The 20,006-nt window shown below is 40.9% G+C and overlaps 1 protein-coding gene across 1 annotated transcript; it reads right to left on the reverse strand.

Moving 5' to 3' along the window:
* Nucleotides 1-4,276: 4,276 nt before the first annotated feature.
* LOC121553220 (transmembrane protein 254) lies at nt 4,277-18,181 on the reverse strand. The gene is made up of 4 exons (XM_041866228.2): nt 18,021-18,181; nt 10,956-11,059; nt 10,132-10,191; nt 4,277-4,907 (listed from the first exon to the last, which is right to left on the reverse strand). The coding sequence occupies exons 1-4, from the start codon at nt 18,105-18,107 to the stop codon at nt 4,784-4,786; spliced, it is 375 nt and encodes a 124-aa protein (XP_041722162.1). The 5' UTR covers nt 18,108-18,181; the 3' UTR covers nt 4,277-4,783.
* Nucleotides 18,182-20,006: the final 1,825 nt, after the last annotated feature.

Raw genomic sequence — 20,006 nt, forward strand, 5'->3', positions numbered from 1 at the left:
GATGACGTGCAGGAGCTTCCTGCAGGAATTTGTAGTTTTGCTGAGGTCTTCTCTGTTGCTAATAAGCATTTCAATTTTTTTAGAGTAAATTTAGGTCAACATATTAATAAAACTCACCTTGTCTGTGAGAATTACACGGTTATCAAAACGTCAGGCCAAGGTAAGCCTACACCAAACAAATCCTTAGTTTGAAGTGTTTGTAAAATTCACGATGTGAAAAATGAATGGTGAAAAAACGATTGGAACCATTTCTGTGTTTTACTGCTAGGTTTTATGGGTATAATGACGTGTCCACTGTGCCGGACTATTGCGCTGTTTACATCGTGCGGCTACTAAAATGTTGCAGTCTGGCTTCGGTTTTTAAAGCTTGGCAATGAATAACCAAAAAACTAAACCTGCAACAAAACACCATGCAAAGGAGAAACATGTAGGCCTATTACAGCAACATTTGAGCAGTAGCCTAGGCTGGCTGCTCAACTAAGCCTACAATATATTTTAAATGCACCATACAGCAATGCTGCATTCAACCACACAGGTTATCCATGTAATGCAAAAAAATTTAAAACATGTTTTAAGTTTAGGCTAAATGTTACAACAACCTAGCTACGTTTTTATTATTTGGAGTTATTAAATACTTTTTGATTAGGGTCACAGCATATTATGCACATCTCCAAGCATAGCAGCAAAGGCTGGACAAATATAATTTCTCTCTTTTGTTTTAATATGTAAAAAAATGCTATATACAGCATCCTATGTACATAAGTGGACATTATAAAGGGCCATATTTTTTCTAATAAAACAATGGCCAGTTTGGGTTGCAGTTGTATGTATGTTTTTCTTTTAAACAAACATAGTAGGCTATGTCTGGCCCGCGAATTCATTGTGTTTTTTCAATATGGCCCTTGCGCTGATTGAGTTTGACACCCCTGTTATAGAGCATGCAACTTAAATGCATTGACCTTTGCTTACAGTAAAAATCATGTTTTTCATCAAATTGGATGATATTTAGATGAAAGCAGTTCATAGTAGGTTGACCCATGTATGAAAAATGACTGTGGCTGGCACATTGACAAAGTTGATCATAAAGTTACTGGTCCCCTCCCCCCATGTCAAACGCTTGGATTCAGGAGGCAGTCATTACTTCCGGCTTTGTGCAACGTCACGTAAAGCCGGAAATGTTAATACACCAACGGTAGCATCATATAATCGTAACTAATATAAATATGTGACGCATTAAAACCGTCATCACATGCGCGCATCATACGGCTTTATTTACAACCCGTAAGATAGCTCAAGCAGAAAGATGCTGGTAACGAACCCCTTTTCGTCCGTGTTGTGACTTTTAGCTAGCAAGCTACTTACCAGCATGCCGGAAAAATGCATAGTATTAAATTAACGGTACACTATTTTCCGAAGAATGAACACATCCGACAGCAGTGGCTGCTTTTCATTTCGGGTGGACAGGCTGCACCGAAAAATAGGATCATGTCACGTGGGTCTGTGCGCATTTCGAGCGAAGTTCCTTTATCAATTGGGGAGAACATCCGATGGGTCCTGCCAGGAAGCTAATCCTGAACACGGATGCAGTACCATCCTTGACAGTGGATCAGTGGATCTTGCAAACGCTGACCATAATAAGTGTCAGTTTGATGAGTCTGACACTGTGGCTGTTTTGACTTCTGAATGCTATATTTTCTGTAACACACCTGATAGCCACTATGTTTTTGTTCTTCCATCCCTAAAGGACTGCATGGTCATTCCAACGTCTGCATTGGCCATGCAGTATTTAAGTTGATATGGCCTCTGCAGAAGTCAGGGCATTCATACTTTTTGCGCAGCGCAGAGCTGTTGTCAAGGAAGTGAGTTTGTGTTTATACAGGACCTCCCTCCCCCATCTATCGTCAACCAATCATGTCAATGCGGAGCTATACGGAGCCCTCCCGCATTGTTACAAAATTTGGGAGGCACACGGCGATGAGGTCCACAGCAAAAATGTGCCTCTGCATGCCTCTGGAGGCTCCGCAATAGCGTCATACCCCCCATACGGAGCCTTCGACCAAAATAACAGATCAAGCATAAATTGGCTTTAAGCTCCCTATGTCGAACTGCCAGCACACAGCTGACATGAAGGAATGTCGTCCACAAAAGGAGTTGCGGTGTGTATTGTATTTGTAATTTACCCCAGAAAATCATATTCTGCCATTGTGTGGGTTGTTGTCTTACAGGTGATGTAGCTTGTGTCATTGGGGCTAATCATGATGATTGGGGGAAATCATTATGATTCCTTTAGTCTTTCCACTATCATCAAACTGTTTTGATAGACAATTTAGAAAATGTAACATCTACCGAGTGCTGTGATACAAAATCAGCTTTCCCAAGGCAAAGAAGCGGGGATATGCTGTGAAGACAGACACAACATACTGTAAGTCATAGTTATTCATTTAAAATCAATTGAGCATTTCAGGCACTTAAAAATTCCAAATACAAACATTGAAAAGTTTCACAAAAAAGTGCACAACCAAATATGACATATTTCAAATAGAGTATTTCAAAAACACCAGAAAACATATTGTAGAATGAGTAGATCACTACATTAACGAATTAATAGCATCATAACTCAGAACAGTAAATAAAATGAAATTATATTCACTACCCATTTAACAAACATTTCCCTTTTCAAAAACATTACAGGCAATGTAGACAGGCAATGTAGACAGGCTCCTGGATCTCCTCTTCAATGAGGTCACCCTTTATCCAGCGCCATATGTTGGGAAGCTGTGCAAGCTGTCCATCCCAGGACCCCTGTCTGCCCAGTGTGAGAGGCCTGACAAGGGGGCCAAAGCTGGATTTGTCTCCCGCTTCAATCTTTGGGATGACTGAAGCAAAAGTGGGTGACTGAAGCCTGCTTGTTTGAAGTGGGGTACATGGGTCCCCTTCCTCTCCCACTTCCCTCCCAATAAATCTCTGTAGTCGGTTGCATTTCCTAAAACCTAAGTAATTCACTTTTACGTGATATGATATCACATTTTGTTACTTTGTATTATTGTTTTTATTTTTTCAAGCTTTCGGATGGGAAATTAGTTTTACAAATTATATGAATCAATGGAGTACTGCACACTGTAGGCCGACCAGATGTCTATATTGGGCTTACTGCTATAATATATATTTTTTATGTCAAATGTTTCACTGTTATTTCTCACCTTTTTTTCTCATAATTGTTCATATTGATCAATACTTTGGCTATGCTGGCCTATTTTAAATGATCAAATAAATGTATGATCAATACATACAATTCTGAACATATTGTAATTTATCATGCCAATACAGTCACCAATAAATTGTCCAGTACATTTATTGTATGCTGTTTTCATGTACATTCCCTTATTTTCTAAGCTTCTAAGGTGACTCAGGCTTTACTAATTCTTGTGAAGAAGTGTATCAGTGAACTGTATTCTATAATTACTTGAAAACAAGCAATTGTGTATTGCTGCTGTTTGTCTGATATCCAACAGTCCATGATCTGCTCTGTTGAGGCATACTATTTAGGCTGGAAATGATGTGGCCCATTGTTTACCTTGTTACCTGGCAACCACCACAAGGGTGTTTCAAAGAGCTGTCAGTCAAGGCAAGCTCATGAATATAAGCTCCCCACCCACTCAGCCTGTTCATTCAGGCTTCATGATAGCTAGAGATGAGAGAAAAGGTAATGTCTTCAATTCTGAGCATTTTAATAGCATAAAAATATTATGGGTGATGTTTTGGTCATTCAAAGGCTATTTTTACTACGGAAATAGGATGACTGCGGGACCTTTAAGAAAGTGAGGGGAAGGGGTCAGGGCTGGGACAGGCTCAGAATGGCACTTAAGGTGACAGATGAAGACCCACTGACCTGCCATATCCACGCACATGCATGACAGACTACAGGGCAGGATTATGATGAGTCACTCAAGCCTGGTCCCAGATCTGCTTGCCATCTGCTATGGCCATTATCACATTGACCATAGGAGTTGGAAAGACAGCACAAACATATCTGGGACCAGGCTAATAGGAGTTGGCAAGACAGAACAAACAGATCTGGGACCAGGATTGCTCTGCTATCTCTGTTACACCTCGGCCATGATGGGTTTGGTGACGCGCTTTGTACTTTTACAATTTAGATCTGTACAAGAGATTCTGTGGGTCATGGTGTTATGTCCTCATCACGGCTGTCCAAGCACACGAGGAGAAGACAGTATAATAGACAGAGGTGGAAAAAAACTAAGTAGATGTAAAGAGCCAAGTTTGTTCATCAATCACTCTTTATTTGTCACGTGTTATAAATGAGAACTTCACTCTTCATCTCTCATCCCTTATCTATATTAATAGATTCGATATGTGGATAAATCCCAAAATTGTCCATGCTTAAAGGCAAATCGATTAATCTAATGTAATATAAGGAAAGTTAAGAAACATCTGTATGAAACATCTGTAGTCCTTTGTCATAAAACAAGATAGAGCAATGTAAACAGTGGTTGAAATGGGTGATCTGAACATAACATTTTAAATTACTCTAGCGTTATGATTAGAAAACATTTTGTAGGAAAACTTGGTACTTTTCCATCATGATATAAAACAAACAATGTTTTGTAATTTTGAACGTTGTGATAAATCTCTGTTTAAACAGTGCATTGCATTTTGTCTAAATATGTTCTGGATCAAAGAAGAGCATTTATTTTTGGAGGAATGTTAGGTTTGTGGTGGGAAGCTTCACAATAGCTATGTTTTATAAGATGAAGAGTTTTTGTCAGTGTTGTTTGGGCCTGTGGTCAGGTTTGTATTTGAGAAGCAGGCCGAGAGAGGCAAAGCCAAACAGCACCGTCTGAACAAACCAGAGGCAACGTGTCCTTGTGCCGTCCACCCCTTTGTCACTGTGAAGACACACACACACACAAAGCAGTTCAGTCTTCAGTGACAATGTCTACAGCATAATGGCCTTTAAGGTATTGAGTAGAGTCCAAATAGGCAAATATAAAGAGAGGTGACAGAAGGCTGTGCATTATAAGATCTTAAATGTAACTAGACATGCAGTTATACAATGCCCCCTTCTGGACAAAACAAAACATGACGAGGGATGGTGCACTAGAAGAAATCCATTGAGAAAATACACCATCAAAAATAAATCCATTATTATTAAAAGAAACATAAGACCAATAATTTTTTTTCTTCAAAAGAATAGAATAGGATATTTTGAGTTTAATTAGGCCTATGTTATGGGTCTGTGCAGCCATGGCTGCACCATCGAAATGAAATCAATTGTTCGTTATTTTGTTCATTAAACAGACAAGACACACCTACCCGATCACAGTCAAGACACAAATGGTGGAAAAATTACCCAATTGTCATACTTGGGTAAAAGTAAAGATACCTTAATAGAAAATGACTCAAGTAAAAGTGAAAGTCACGCAGTTAAGTACTACTTGAGTAAGTCTAAAAGTATTTGATTTTAAATATACTTAAGTATCAAAAGTAAATGTAATTGCTAAAATATACAGTATTCAGACCCCTTCCCTTTTTCCACATTTTGTTACATTACAGCCTTATGTAAATAAGGTATTTCTGTTTTTTATTTTGAATACATTTGCAAAGATTTCTAAAAACCTGTTTTCGCTTTGTCATTATGGGGTATTGTGGTTAGATTGATGAGGAAATTGTTTAATTTAGTCCATTTTACAATAAGTATTCAGACCCTTTGCTAAGAGACTCGAAATTGAGCTCAGGTGCATCCTGTTTCCATTGATCATCCTTGAGATGTTTCTACAACTTCATTTTAGTCCACCTGTGGTAAATTCAATTGATTGGTCGTGATTTGTAAAAGCACACACCTGGCTATATAAGGTCCTACAGTTGACAGTGCATGTCAGAGCAAAATCCAAGCCATGAGGTTGAAGGAAATGTCCGTAGAGCTCCGAGACAGGATTGTGTCGAGGCACAGATCTGGGGAAGGGTATCAAAACATTTCTGCAGCATTGAAGGTCCCCAAGAACACAGTGGCCTCCATCATTCTTTTAATTATTATTATTTTTATTAAAAAATGTACTCCCTTTTTCTCCCCAATTTTGTGATCCAATTACGATCTTGTCTCATTGCTGCAACTCCCCAACAGGCTCGGGAGAGGCGATGGTCGAGTCATGCGTCCTCAGAGACATGACCCGCCAAACCGCGCTTCTTAACACCGCCCGCTTAACCCGGAAGCCAGCCGCACCAATGTACCGGAGGAAACACTGTTTACCTGACGACCGAAGTCAGCCTGTAGGCACCCGGCCCGCCACAAGGAGTCGCTAGAGCGCGATGAGCCAAATAAAGCACCCCTGGCCAAACCCTCCCCTAACTATGGGACTCCCGGTCACTGCCGGTTGTGACACAGCCTGGGATCGAACCCGGGTCTGTAGTGACGCCTAAAGTATTGCGATGCAATGCCTTAGACCGCTGCGCCACTCGGGAGGCTGGCCTCCATCATTCTTAAATGGAATAAATGTCGGCAGGCCGCCCGGCCAAACTGAGCAATCGGGGGAGAAGGGCCTTGGTCAGGGAGGTGACCAAGAACCCAATGGTCACGCTGACAGAGCTCCAGAGTTCCTCTGTGGAAATGGGAGAACCTTCCAGAAGGACAACCATCTCTGCAGCACTCCACTAAACCAGGCATTTATGGTAGAGTGGCCACATGGAAGCCACTCCTCAGTAAAAGGCACATGACAGCCCGCTTGGAGTTTGCCAAAAGGCACCTAAAGGACTCTCAGACCATGAGAAACAAGATTATCTGGTCTGATGAAACCAAGATTGAACTCTTTGGCCTGAATGCCAAGCATCACGTCTGGAGGAAACCTGGCACCATCCCTACGGTGAAGCATGGTGGTGGCAGCATCATGCTGTGGGGATGTTTTTCAGCAGCAGGGACTAGGAGACTAGTCAGCATCGAGGGAAAGATGAACGGTGCAAAGTACAGAGAGATAGTTGATGAAAACCTGCTCCAGAGCGCTCAGGACCTCACACTGGGACGAAGGTTCACCTTCCAACAGGACAACGACCCTAAGCACACAGCCAAGACAATGCAGGATTGGCTTCGGGACAAGTGTCTGAATGTCCTTGAGTGGCCCAGCCAGAGCCTGGACCTGAACCCGATCTAACATTTTTGGAGAGTCCTGACAATATTAGCCTATCACTTGTGAATGATGCCCAGCGTGTGCAGTAAGGCATGAAACAGCGCATGCCTTTTTTCTCTCTACTTTTTCAAATCATAGTCGCACATTAATCCGCTTTACAACCGGTGTAGAGCCTAACTGGCATACATACAGTGAGGGAAAAAAGTATTTGATCCCCTGCTGATTTTGTACGTTTGCCCACTGACAAAGACATGATCAGTCTATAATTTTAATGGTAGGTTTATTTGAACAGTGAGAGACAGAATAACAACAACAAAATCCAGAAAAACGCATGTCAAAAATGTTATAAATTGATTTGCATTTTAATGAGGGAAATAAGTATTTGACCCCTCTGCAAAACATGACTTAGTACTTGGTGGCAAAACCCTTGTTGGCAATCACAGAGGTCAGACGTTTCTTGTAGTTGGCCACCAGGTTTGCACAAATCTCAGGAGGGATTTTGTCCCACTCCTCTTTGCAGATCTTCTCCATCATTAAGGTCTCGAGGCTGACATTTGGCAACTCGAACCTTCAGCTCCCTCCACATATTTTCTATGGGATTAAGGTCTGGAGACTGGCTAGGCCACTCCAGGACCTTAATGTGCTTCTTCTTGAGCCACTCCTTTGTTGCCTTGGCCGTGTGATTTGGGTCATTGTCATGCTGGAATTTTCAATGCCCTGGCTGAGGGAAGGAGGTAATCACCCAAGATTTGACGGTACATGGTCCCGTCCATCGTCTCTTTGATGCGGTGAAGTTGTCTTGTCCCCTTAGCAGAAAAACAACCCCAAAGCATAATGTTTCCACCTCCATGTTTGACGGTGGGGATGGTGTTCTTGGGGTCATAGGCAGCATTCCTCCTCTTCCAAACACGGCGAGTTGAGTTGATGCCAAAAAGCTCAATTTTGGTCTCATCTGACCACAACACTTTCACCCAATTCTCCTCTGAATCATTCAGATGTTCATTGGCAAACTTCAGACGGGCCTGGATATGTGCTTTCTTGAGCAGGGGGACCTTGCGGGCGCTGCAGGATTTCAGTCCTTCACGGTGTAGTGTGTTACCAATTGTTTTCTTGGTGACTATGGTCCCAGCTGCCTTGAGATCATTGACAAGATCCTCCCGTGTAGTTCTGTGCTGATTCCTCAACGTTCTCATGATCATTGCAACTCCCCGAGGTGAGATCTTGCATGGAGCCCCAGGCCGAGGGAGATTGACAGTTATTTTGTGTTTCTTCCATTTGCGAATAATCACACCAACTGTTGTCACCTTCTCACCAAGCTGCTTGGCGATGGTCTTGTAGCCCATTCCAGCCTTGTGTAGGTCTACAATCTTGTCCCTGACATCCTTGGAGAGCTCTTTGGTCTTGGCCATGGTGGAGAGTTTGGAATCTGATTGATTGATTGCTTCTGTGGACAGGTGTCTTTTATACAGGTAACAAACTGAGATTAGGAGCACTCCCTGTAAGAGTGTTCTCCTAATCTCAGCTTGTTACCTGTATAAAAGACACCTGGGAGCCAGTAATCTTTCTGCTTGAGAGGGGGTCAAATAGTTATTTCCCTCATTAAAATGCAAATCAATTTATAACATTTTTGACATGCGTTTTTCTGGATTTTTTTGTTGTTATTCTGTCTCTCACTGTTCAAATAAACCTACCATTAAAATTATAGACTGATAATTTCTTTGTCAGTGGGCAAACGTACAAAATCAGCAGGGGATCAAATACTTTTTTCCCTCACTGTAGGCGGCGAGTGAGTTTCAAGTTTGGGGAAGATAATTTTCGCCCTAAAAATGCACCTTTATAATAAAGCATTACCAATAGAATAGGTCAACTTTTGTACTATGGGGGATAGTAGATTGACATAGGCGAGTGCTTTTGCTGTTCATTAGGCCTACTCATCTTGTTAGCTGACGGAAAGTACATGTGGACAGTTCAATACGCGCCTTGGAATTTGATAAGAGGGACACGCGCAGTTGCGTCCCCCATGTGTCTGTCTTCACTTCAGAGCTGAGATGCCTGTGAGAAGGACCCGATCACGTGATGGGCATTGGCTAATACGAATTTTGATGTCTGAGAGAGCCATGTGAGTGAGAGGTGCTTCGGAGCAGGCAATTGGCAGCCGGGAGAAGGGAATTATAATTATTATATTCAGCCCAAGGGTACAACAGCCAATTTTGCCGCAAAAGGCATCGATATTTTAGGGGGATGCCGCCAGGAAATTAGAGGCCTGGTGAGAATATGATCAAGTGCTTGTCACATTGTGAATGAGAGACTGATGAAGTGTGTGCAGCCTGCACAAGAAACAAAGCAGAGCTCATGCCTTTCATGCAACTTTTTACTAATCATCATTAGTCGCATCATGCAGCCTTAGAATGTACTAAAGTTGCATAAATAACTATAAATTAAGCATATAGGAGGACCTGTTTCTTTGTTAACCGCTCAGAAATCGTTTGGAGAAAATATTATTTCTATTTTATTCAGCTATGTTCAATTGTATTCTTCATACTATAAAATAATATAAAATAATGCCATGGAATTCTAAGCAAATCTTGTCTGCTAAATGAACTAGTGTAGTCCACAGCCATATGGCATAGCCAGATCAGATCAGGGCCTAACAAGGACAACTCAGAGTATGCTATTCTGTTCATCTGAAATAGACTACATTTTCTTCATATCATGTTTCTTTAGACCTGTCTAAAATAAATAATGGATATATTGTGATGTTGTAGGCTATATTAACTGAATTTATTTTGACTTTTTTAAAATGTAGATGTTCCAAAGGTCTGTATCAGTGGATTGTAGGCTATGCGTGGAAGCCAGGAGATATTAAACGTGTTAATGTTAATTAACAGTCAATTACCATGAGACCGGCAGTTTGCTTCACAATCACCGGCTGACAAAATTTCAGAACAATAGCGCCCCATAGAGGAAACATGGATATGGAAATCCATCTTACCTGCAGACCTTCATGGCAACAAGGGCTTCAGCCACGTGGATGGCCCAGGTTGCCCACCATCTAAAACACAGAGAAACACACAACATCCAGAATGAGGATGTTTCTAGTCTATTTCTAATAGGTTTTTGAAAACAGTCTAAGGGCTCAGGCACAACATCAGCGTTTGCTGGCCGAGAGTACTTAGCACCTCTGTACGAAATTTGCGTACCGATTTTACATGTAGAATTGTGTGAAAAATGTTGGCAATCAGACATTTACAGCAGGTGGTCCCTAAAACACAGCGCGCTTAATGATCGACAAACTAACGCTAGATCCACATTCGGTGCGATGTGTGCGAGCCTTAACAGTATTTCTGGCAATTGACCAATGAACTCATGACCTCTGCTAGCTACAATGGTATGGTACCACACCACAGCAATTGATCAGCAACACAAAAACAGAAAACACATTGGTCTTGTATGGATATAAAATGTGTGAGTGTTTCTTTGATATTTAATAAGTGGCCATGTATGTGATGAATGAGTTGAAGAGTTACACTGAAAATATGGTGATAGGGAGTAGGACACAGTTGATTAAGCAGCCTGACTAAGCCTCTGTATTCTGTGGGTACTTGGCACATCATTAGAAAGCTCATTTACAGTGATCTATTGTGATGGCAACCCCTGCATGTGATGAACATTGTAACTGCGGTTTCATTCAGAATTACCTTCAATTTCACATTGACTATCCTCATTCTGACTATAAACTTGTTTGGCCAACATTTCACCCCATGCTACTTGATGACAGAACCTTGTGGACATTATCATGGAGGAACAGTAACTTACCCTTTGTACATGAGAGAATGGTGATTGTCCACCAGGTATCTGGACAGGGTACCAAGCGGACCTAGTTTGACATAAGGGACCTGCTGTGGCCAGAACACTGTCCACTGATAACAGAACAGAGATGTGATCAGACAGTCAGTTCTTGGAAAACATCTATTTTTCACAAAATAGCATGTTACAAACAGTGCCCCATACACACAAATTCCTTCCACCAACTTTTGAAAACATTAATTATGTAGGCCTACACATGTCCCACCTGTGCCACACATCCAAGTCATTTTCTACTATGATCACATGGTCATTGTAACACCTGATAGGTTGCAACATGTTTGACAAAAATACTATTCAGCTCTATCCATTCCAGAGGGTCTCCAGCTTGTGCACTAACCCTCCACTTTTTGCTCATCATTGTTAGGATATAGCCAAACTCATTTTGTATCTCTACCCAAGAGCTAACAGTGCTAGCAAGCAGTTGTCACTGGGGTTCCCTTGTTTGCACTATACCAGGGTTCCCCAACTGGTCGGGCCTGTGGGTGGTTTTATTTGGAGCTCCATGTTTTCTGAGCAAAAATAATAATAATAGTATTGCCACGCATAATAAAGAGACACATCTGATTGTATACAAATGTAAGCAAGGTTTGAAACTATTGTTTTAGTCAAATATTATATATGTTTGGGCTTCTTGCAGTCAATTTGCAGTCTACAAATGATTTGTAATTATGTTCCAGCCCCCGACCATTCGCTCAAGAAATCGGCCCGCGGCTGAATCTAGTTGATGATCCCTGCACTATACTATACTGGGGGATGCGTATGTATGACCTCTGACTTACATTACTCTGTGGAAGGCAATGCATAAGCAACACTGAACAAAAATATAAACGCAACATGTAAAGTGTTGGTCCCATGTTTCATGACCTGAAATAAAAGATCCCAGAAATGTTCCATACACACAAAAAGCTTATTTCTCTAAAATGTTGTGCACTCATTTGTTTATATCCCTGTTAGTGAGCATTTCTCCTTTGCCAAGATAATCCATCCACCTGACAGGTGTGGCATATCAAGAACCTGATTAAACAGCATGATCATTACACAGGTGCACCTTGTGCTGGGGACAATAAAAGGCCACTCTAAAATGTGCAGTTTTGTCACACAACACAATTCCACAGATGTCTCAAGTTTTAAGGGAGTGTGCAACTGGCATGCTGACTGCAGGAATGTCCTTAGTCCTGCATGTTGGAGCTCAAAGCCTATGACGTTCACTATAGTCTGCAATCACACCTGCAACCCTGTACGTGTGTATTAAACACTCTGAATCTGAATCCACCAGAGCTGTTGCCAGATAATTGAATGTTCATTTCACTACCATAAGCCGCCTCCAACTTCATTTTAGAGAATTTGGCAGTACATCCAACCAGCCTCACAATGGCAGACCATGTGTAACCACACCAGCCCAGGACCTCCACATCCGGCTTCTTCACCTACGGGATTGTCTGAGACGAGCCACTCGGACAGCAGATGAAACTGTGGGTTCCCACAACTGAAGAATTTCTGCACAAACTTTCAGAAACCGTCTCAGGGAAGCTCATCTGCATGCTTGTCGTCCTCACCAGGGTCTTGACCTGACTGCAGTTCGGCGTCGTAACCGACTTCAGTGGGCAAATGCTCACCTTCGACGGCCACTGGCACACTGGAGAAGTGTGCTCTTCATGGATGAATCCTGGTTTCAACTGTACCGGGCAGATGGGGTCCTGATATTACTCCTGTGTTCTGCTATCCTTGTTTTCAGAGCTCATTTAATTTTTCCTACATAGCATAGACCACAAATACACTTGATCAGGTATATCACATTTTTTGTGGAACACGTAATGATGCCCTTAATCTTAATGGCTTTACCCGTAATAGGGTGATTGAACAGTGTGCATTTGTTTGTAAAGTTACACTGGGTACATCGGCCACATCTATAATTACCGTCCAGCACATTGTCTAGGAAGGTACTACGTGGCACTGGTGGAAGATCAGACCTTACCACCATTTGACTGATGTTGGGGGCGCATCTGAAGACAACCCGCGGGGGTTCTTTAAACATAGCTGTGCAGCAACGCTCCCCATCCAACCTGACAGAGCTTGAGAGGATCTGCAGAAAGGAATGGGAGAAACTCCCCAAATACAGGTGTGCCAAGCTTGTAGTGTCATACACAAGAAGACTCGAGGCTGTAATCGCTGCCAAAGGTGCTTCAACAAAGTACTGAGTAAAGGGTCTGACAATTATGTAAATGTATATTTCCGTTTTTATTTTATAAATTTGATAAAAAATTTAAAAACCTGTTTTTGCTTTGTCATTTTGTGGTATTTTGTGAAGATTGATGAGGATTTTTTTTTTTTTTTTGATCCATTTTAGAATAAGGCTGTAACGTAACAAAATGTGGAAAAAGTCAAGGGGTCTGAATACTTTCTGAATGCACTGTAGGCCTATACATTAATCTTGAACAGGATTATCTATTTTGGATGCAATTTGAATGGAATTGATGGAGAGAAAGAAAGACTTCATGAGAGTGGTCACCTGTGCACTGATTTAAAGCAATTATATAGTCTGCAGCTGCAAATTAAAAAATATCTTTACAATTAAAAAATAAGGTGATCCCCGAAAGCCAGACTGAGATGTGTAAATTAGACACGCATTCGATCTTCATATTACTGTAGCATAGGCTATGCTGCAGCAAATGTAGGTCTACCTGTCACAATAAAAAAAGTTACCATGATGAGATGATAGGTCTACATACTGAGATGGGCTGTCGGTCCCCACCCTGGGCGTTGATGCTTCATCATGCAGTGAACAGAAAGATGGCCGTAGAGAATCCAGATTTAGACATTGCATATAATTTAACAGTTCAATATCACGTCATGCTGTTCATATAAATAATTTATTATAATGTACCGGTTTCTCACAGTTATTTATCTTGGGAAAAGGGAGTGGTTTTGGGTGGTAAATCTTGGTAACCGGGTTCCCGCCATTCAACCCTAGCCTTTACCTTTTTTTTTTAAGGTATCTGTGACCAACAGATGCATATCTGTATTCCCAGTCATGTGGAATCCATAGATTAGAGCCTAATTTATTTATTTCAATTGACTGATTTCCTTATGAACTGTAACTCAGTAAAATCTTTGAAATTGTTGCATCTTGCATTTATATTTTTGTTCAGTGTAGATGTGGTGGGGAAATTAAAAGATAAAACCTACACTAGATAACTAGGCTACTAACAGCCATATTGCACCCAATTCACCGTTAACACACTTTTCAAAAACGGACTTTGAACAAGATACTGCGTTATCTATAGGGCTATCTATGGCTGATAAATAGTCCTAGTAAGAGAAATGTCAATGGCTACACTATCATGACCTTTCCACTCAGCAGAACACCTGGAGTTATCCACTCAACTTGGTCTCAGAGCATTTTGTATTATTCTGTACGTAAATCAGAGTCCCTCAATTTAGTATGTTATGTTTGTTATGGTTATATAAGACAGATGGTTACTTAAGGCAAAAGCGAAAGTAGGGTGGTTAGTCCGAGGGGAGTTGCGAGTTCGAATCTCATCACAGACAACTTTAGCATTTTAGCTAATTAGTAACTTTTCAACTACTTACTACTTTTTAGCTACTTTGCAACTACTTAGCATGTTAGCTAACCCTTCCCCTCCCCCTAACCCTTTTAGCTAATCCTTCATCTAACCCTAACTTTTTTAGCTAACCCTTCCCCTAACCCTCTTAAACCTAACTCCTAAACTTAACCCTAACCTTAGCCCTAACCCCTAGCCTAGCTAACGTTAGCGAGCCACCTAGCTAGAATTCATAACATATCATACGTTTTGCTAATTCGTAACGTATTATACGTTTGCAAATTCGTAACATATTGTACATTTTGCAAATTCGTAACATATAATATACGAATTGTAATTTGTCATACGAAATGTTTATTTTATTAATATATTTTACCCTTATTTTACCAGATAAGTGGACTGAGAACACACTCATTTACAGCAACGACCTGGGGAATAGCTAAAGGGGAGAGGAGGGGTGATGAATGAGCCAATTGGAAGCTGGAGATGATTAGGTGGCCATGATCGTATGAGGACCAGATTGGGAATTTAGCCAGGACACTGGGGTTAACACCCCTACTCTTACGATGAGTGCCATGGGATCTGCAGTGACCACAGAGAGTCAGGATACCCGTTTAATGTCCGATCCGAAAGACGGCACCCTACACAAGGCAATGTCCCCAGTAACTGCCCTGGGGCATTGGGATATACACTGCATTCAGGAAGTATTCAGACCCCTTGACTTTTTCCACATTTTGTTATATTACAGCCTTATTTTAAAATTGATTAAATAGTTTTTCCCCCTCATCAATCTACACACAATACCCCATAATGACAAAGCAAAAACAGGTTTTTAGACATTTTTGCTAATTTATAAAAAATAAAAAATGGAAATATTACATTAACATAAGTATTCAGACCCTTTACTCAGTACTTTGTTGAAGCACCTTTGGCAGCGAATACAGCCTCAAATCTTCTTGGGTATGAAGCTACAAGCTTGGCACACCTGTATTTGGGGAGTTTCTCCCATTCTTCTCTGCAAATCCTCTCAATCTCTGTCAGGTTGGATGGACAGCATCGCTGCACAGCTATTTTCAGGTCTCTCCAGAGATGTTCGATTGGGTTCAAGTCCTGGCTCTGGCTGGGCCACTCAAGGACATTCAGAGACTTGTTCTGAAGCCACTCCTGCGTTGTCTTGTCTGTGTGCTTAGGGTCATTGTCCTGTTGGAAGGTGAACCTTCGCCCCAGTCAGAGGTCCTGAGCGCTCAGGTTTTCATCAAGGATCTCTCTGTACTTTGCTCTGTTCATCTTTCCCTCGATCCTGACTAATTTCTCAGTCCCTGCTGCTGAAAAACATTACATTTACATTTTTAGTCATTTAGCAGACGCTCTTATCCAGAGCGACTTACAGTTAGCATCCCCACAGCATGATGCTGCCACCACCATGCTTCACTGTAGGGATGGTGCCAGGTTTCCTCCAGATGTGACGCTTGGCATTCAGGCCAAAGAGTTGAATCTTGGTTTCATCAGACCAGAGAATCTTGTTTCTCATGGTCTGAGTCCTTTAGGTGCCTTTTGGCAAACTCCACGCAGGCTGTCATGTGCCTTACTGAGGAGTGGCTTCCGTCTGGCCACTCTACCATAAAGGCCTTATTGGTGGAGTGCTGCAGAGATGGTTGTCCTTCTGGAAGTTCTCCCACCTCCACAGAGGAACTCTGGAGCTCTGTCAGTGACCATCAGGTTCTTGGTCACCTCCCTGACCAAGGCCCTTCTCCCAAGATTGCTCCGTTTGGCCGGGCGGCCAGCTCTAGGAAGAGTCTTAGTGGTTCCAAACTTCTTCCATTTAATAATGATGGAGGCCACTGTGTTCTTGGGGACCTTCTATGCTGCAGAAATGTTTTGGTACCCTTCCCCAGATCTGCGCCTCGACACAATTCTGTCTCGGAGCTCTTCGGACAATTCCTTCGACCTCATGGCTTGGTTTTTGCTCTGACATGCACTGCCAACTGTGGGACTTTATATAGACAGGTGTGTGCCTTTCCAAATCATGTCCAATCAATTGAATTTACCACAGGTGGACTCCAATCAAGTGGTAGAAACATCTCAAGGAGGATCAATGGAAACAGGATGCACCCGAGCTCAATTTCGAGTCACATAGCAAAGGGTCTGAATACTTATGTAAATAAGGTATTTCTGTTTTTGTATTTTTAATACATTTTGCAAACATTTCTAAAAACCTGTTTTTGCTTTGTCATTTTGGAGTATTGTGTGTAGTTTGATGAGGGAATAAAGAATAAAGCTGTAACGTAACAATATGTGAAAAAAGTCAGGGGATCTGAATACTTTCCGAATGCACTGTATATATTTTTAGAACAGAGGAAAGAGTGCATGCTACTGGCCCTCCAACACCACTTCCAGCAGCATCTGGTCTCCCATCCAGGGACCAACTCTGCTTAGCTGCAGAGGCAAGCCAGCAGTGGGATACAGGGTGATAAACTGCTGCCTAAAATGGAAAATGGGAGACGGACATCCACAAATTAATACATACCATACGAAACGTAACATATCATTCTAAATTATGTGTATCGGATTAACGTATAGAATAATACAAAATGCTCCAGGTTGATCCACTCCACACTCAGAAGGCCTAACCAGTTTTCCATCCAACCATTTTATGCAAGTAAAGTACATGTCGGATAAAAAAATGTTACGCCCGGCCTGATGGAAACGGCACATTTGTCGGTAAACTTTACAAATGTCGAAAAAACTAAGTATGCTATTTATGGTGGGATCTTTTTGTGTCGGTGGGTAAAATGAATTATGCGAGAAATGCCGGTGGTAATGGCATTAAGCGCAAATATTGATACAATAACCATCATTTCGAAGTAAACTTGGGAGTCACGCGATGATGTGATGTGTTATGTGGTTCTAAGACTCGGGAAAGCATGCAGTTTATTAGGATACAGATTAAATAAATTATGATTTTACAATATTCGCATTTCAATCTGTCGCCAATTGGATGGAAACCTAGCTAGTGATTGCAATTATAGATACATGATTAGTCGGTAATTACAATGGCAATTATACAATATGAAATGTTTAACTTTGGGTAAATTTGCAGGCTTCTTACAGCAAGATAATTAATATTTAACTCGCAAGGTTGATGACCTGGCTAAAAGTGAATTGAAAGCGCAACATCTAGGCTAACTTCAAAAGCTAAAATAGCGTGCTACTACGCCATGGACTTCACGGGAATTTAATAATAAACAACAACACAACAAAAACTAACGTCTGAATAAATGACAGAAAGTTGCCTGAGTAAAAAATAGAGATCCACCCGGAGTCCATTCGTGGTGACACCTTGGCTATGTTTACGACATGGTGGCAGTAGCACAGAGTGAATTTAACAGTTTGCTTTATAATTGTGGTGGTATTGTTTCAAACCCATCCACGGTTTGTGGCATTCACTTACTGTGAAGTATCCCATCGAAAGCGTCACTGTAGTTATCCAAAAAAGACTGCTTCTTCTGAAATAATCGCACCCATCGCTTTTGGCCATGTTGGCTTTCAATTTGTTCCTCTGTCAAATCAGTACGTACATCAATAACAGTGGAAATGCTTGTGTAACGTAGTAGACTGCTGGCTGTTTGATGGTCATTGCTATCCGGGATTCTTGGGACGTCCCTACTGTTTAACCATAACCTTAACCCTTACCTAACCGTAACCCTTAACTTACTTTAACCCTTAATTTAAAACGTCAACTTCAATGGTGTATGGACGTCCCAAGGAACCCGTATAGCACGGACCCTGTTTGAATAGGGTTAGGCTATTGTGGGGTAAATATTTATTTCAGTCATATGATATCATCCAAGGGATGATAGTAATAGCCTTGAATGTGTGCATGCATTAAAATAAAAAAAAATACATTTTAACATTTATAATATATAGGCTATATATTTATTTATTTTTTCCAATGCTTGTGTTGTTTTCTATTCTATTCAAAGTTATAAGATTAAAGTTAAGTAAAAGTGGGAGATTATCCAACTTGTTCATTGATGTAGCCAAGATCTAAGCTAATGGTTCTACAGTAAGCCGGTCATGGGACCATTAGGTATTTACAATCTTGTTAATGTCTCACCATCTGCATGAAAATAATGAAACAATGAGGTCATTTCACCATTAGTCAAATGGCCCATTGGTCAAACTTGTTATCATTACTCATTTACTCACTGATCATTGCATGTTGTGTGTCAGAAGTATTTAAATCCTGACAAAAAACTGTTAATGGACTCAAAGAATAGCCTACATGAGGCCATTATGCAATAGAGACTATGTATGAAAATGTATGCACTCACTAACTGTAAGTCGCTCTGGATAAGAGTGTCTGCTAAAATGGCTAAAATGTAAAATGTATATGTATCTGTGATAGTTGAACATCATATGACACATTCTGTTATGTGCAAATGTTATATATAGACTATATATGTATTGAGGTGCATAATGCTGATTTTGCAAAGGGCTTGAAGGAGCCATCCTCTCGAGAGCCATCCCAAAACATGGAGACACTGATCCTCATTGTCCAGATAAGGAATGAAAAGACAATGAATCTCACCGGCCAATATGAAAAGTGAGATAACATAGTTGTTTATTGCATTTTATTATTTATTATTATTAATATATAATAGTATTACCAGTAAGAGATTAAATACCAAAATATATTACAGTATATTGTAATATTATTTACTGAATATTATTGTTTTTTTGGTTTAAGTACTTGTGTGTCAACTACCTGTGTGGGGTGTCCGTAAATTTCTTTCAGGGGCGATGAGTGTCATTGAGGTGAAAGTTCACTGTCCTCTGGCTCAGTCTTTCCCATAGGCTATGAAGAAACCAGCAAGTCTGGACAAGTCAAACTAAGTGATGAGCTTGTTACCCACTATTAGTGGGTACAACCCCTGGCCTTTCACTGTAATGGGCCTATACATCAATGAGAGGTGAGGCAGCATGTTGATAATGGTCCTATTAATTACCAAACAATTAGATGTCCTTGTTTTACTTACTGTGCTGTATTTGAAAAGAAAACAGCAGTTGTGAAAAAGGTGCCATTCATGAATGGCATTGTGCATTTCACAAAGAAGTCATGTGAGTTAATATTTCTTCAAGCTAATTGTAATTGTTTGGTTAATTAAAATGCTCCATTGTGGTTGTTGACATAGCCATTAGCAAAGGACTTTCAGCGACTCACCCGTAATCATTTTCAACATGTGTTGTTGAAATAATGTCAGTTATTGAAATAATCCAAATTTTTGTCTTGTTTTTATAAGCCCTTCTGTAATTTATGAAGCGTAATAATGGATATACTTGCACATCTATCTATTCCTGTTTACATACTGATTTGTTCACTTCACACTGCACACAAACCACTGATAGATGAGTACATACCAAAACACATGTTATT

The sequence above is a fragment of the Coregonus clupeaformis genome, chromosome 37 (assembly GCF_020615455.1).
Source record: "Coregonus clupeaformis isolate EN_2021a chromosome 37, ASM2061545v1, whole genome shotgun sequence".
NCBI classification, from domain to species: domain Eukaryota; kingdom Metazoa; phylum Chordata; class Actinopteri; order Salmoniformes; family Salmonidae; genus Coregonus; species Coregonus clupeaformis.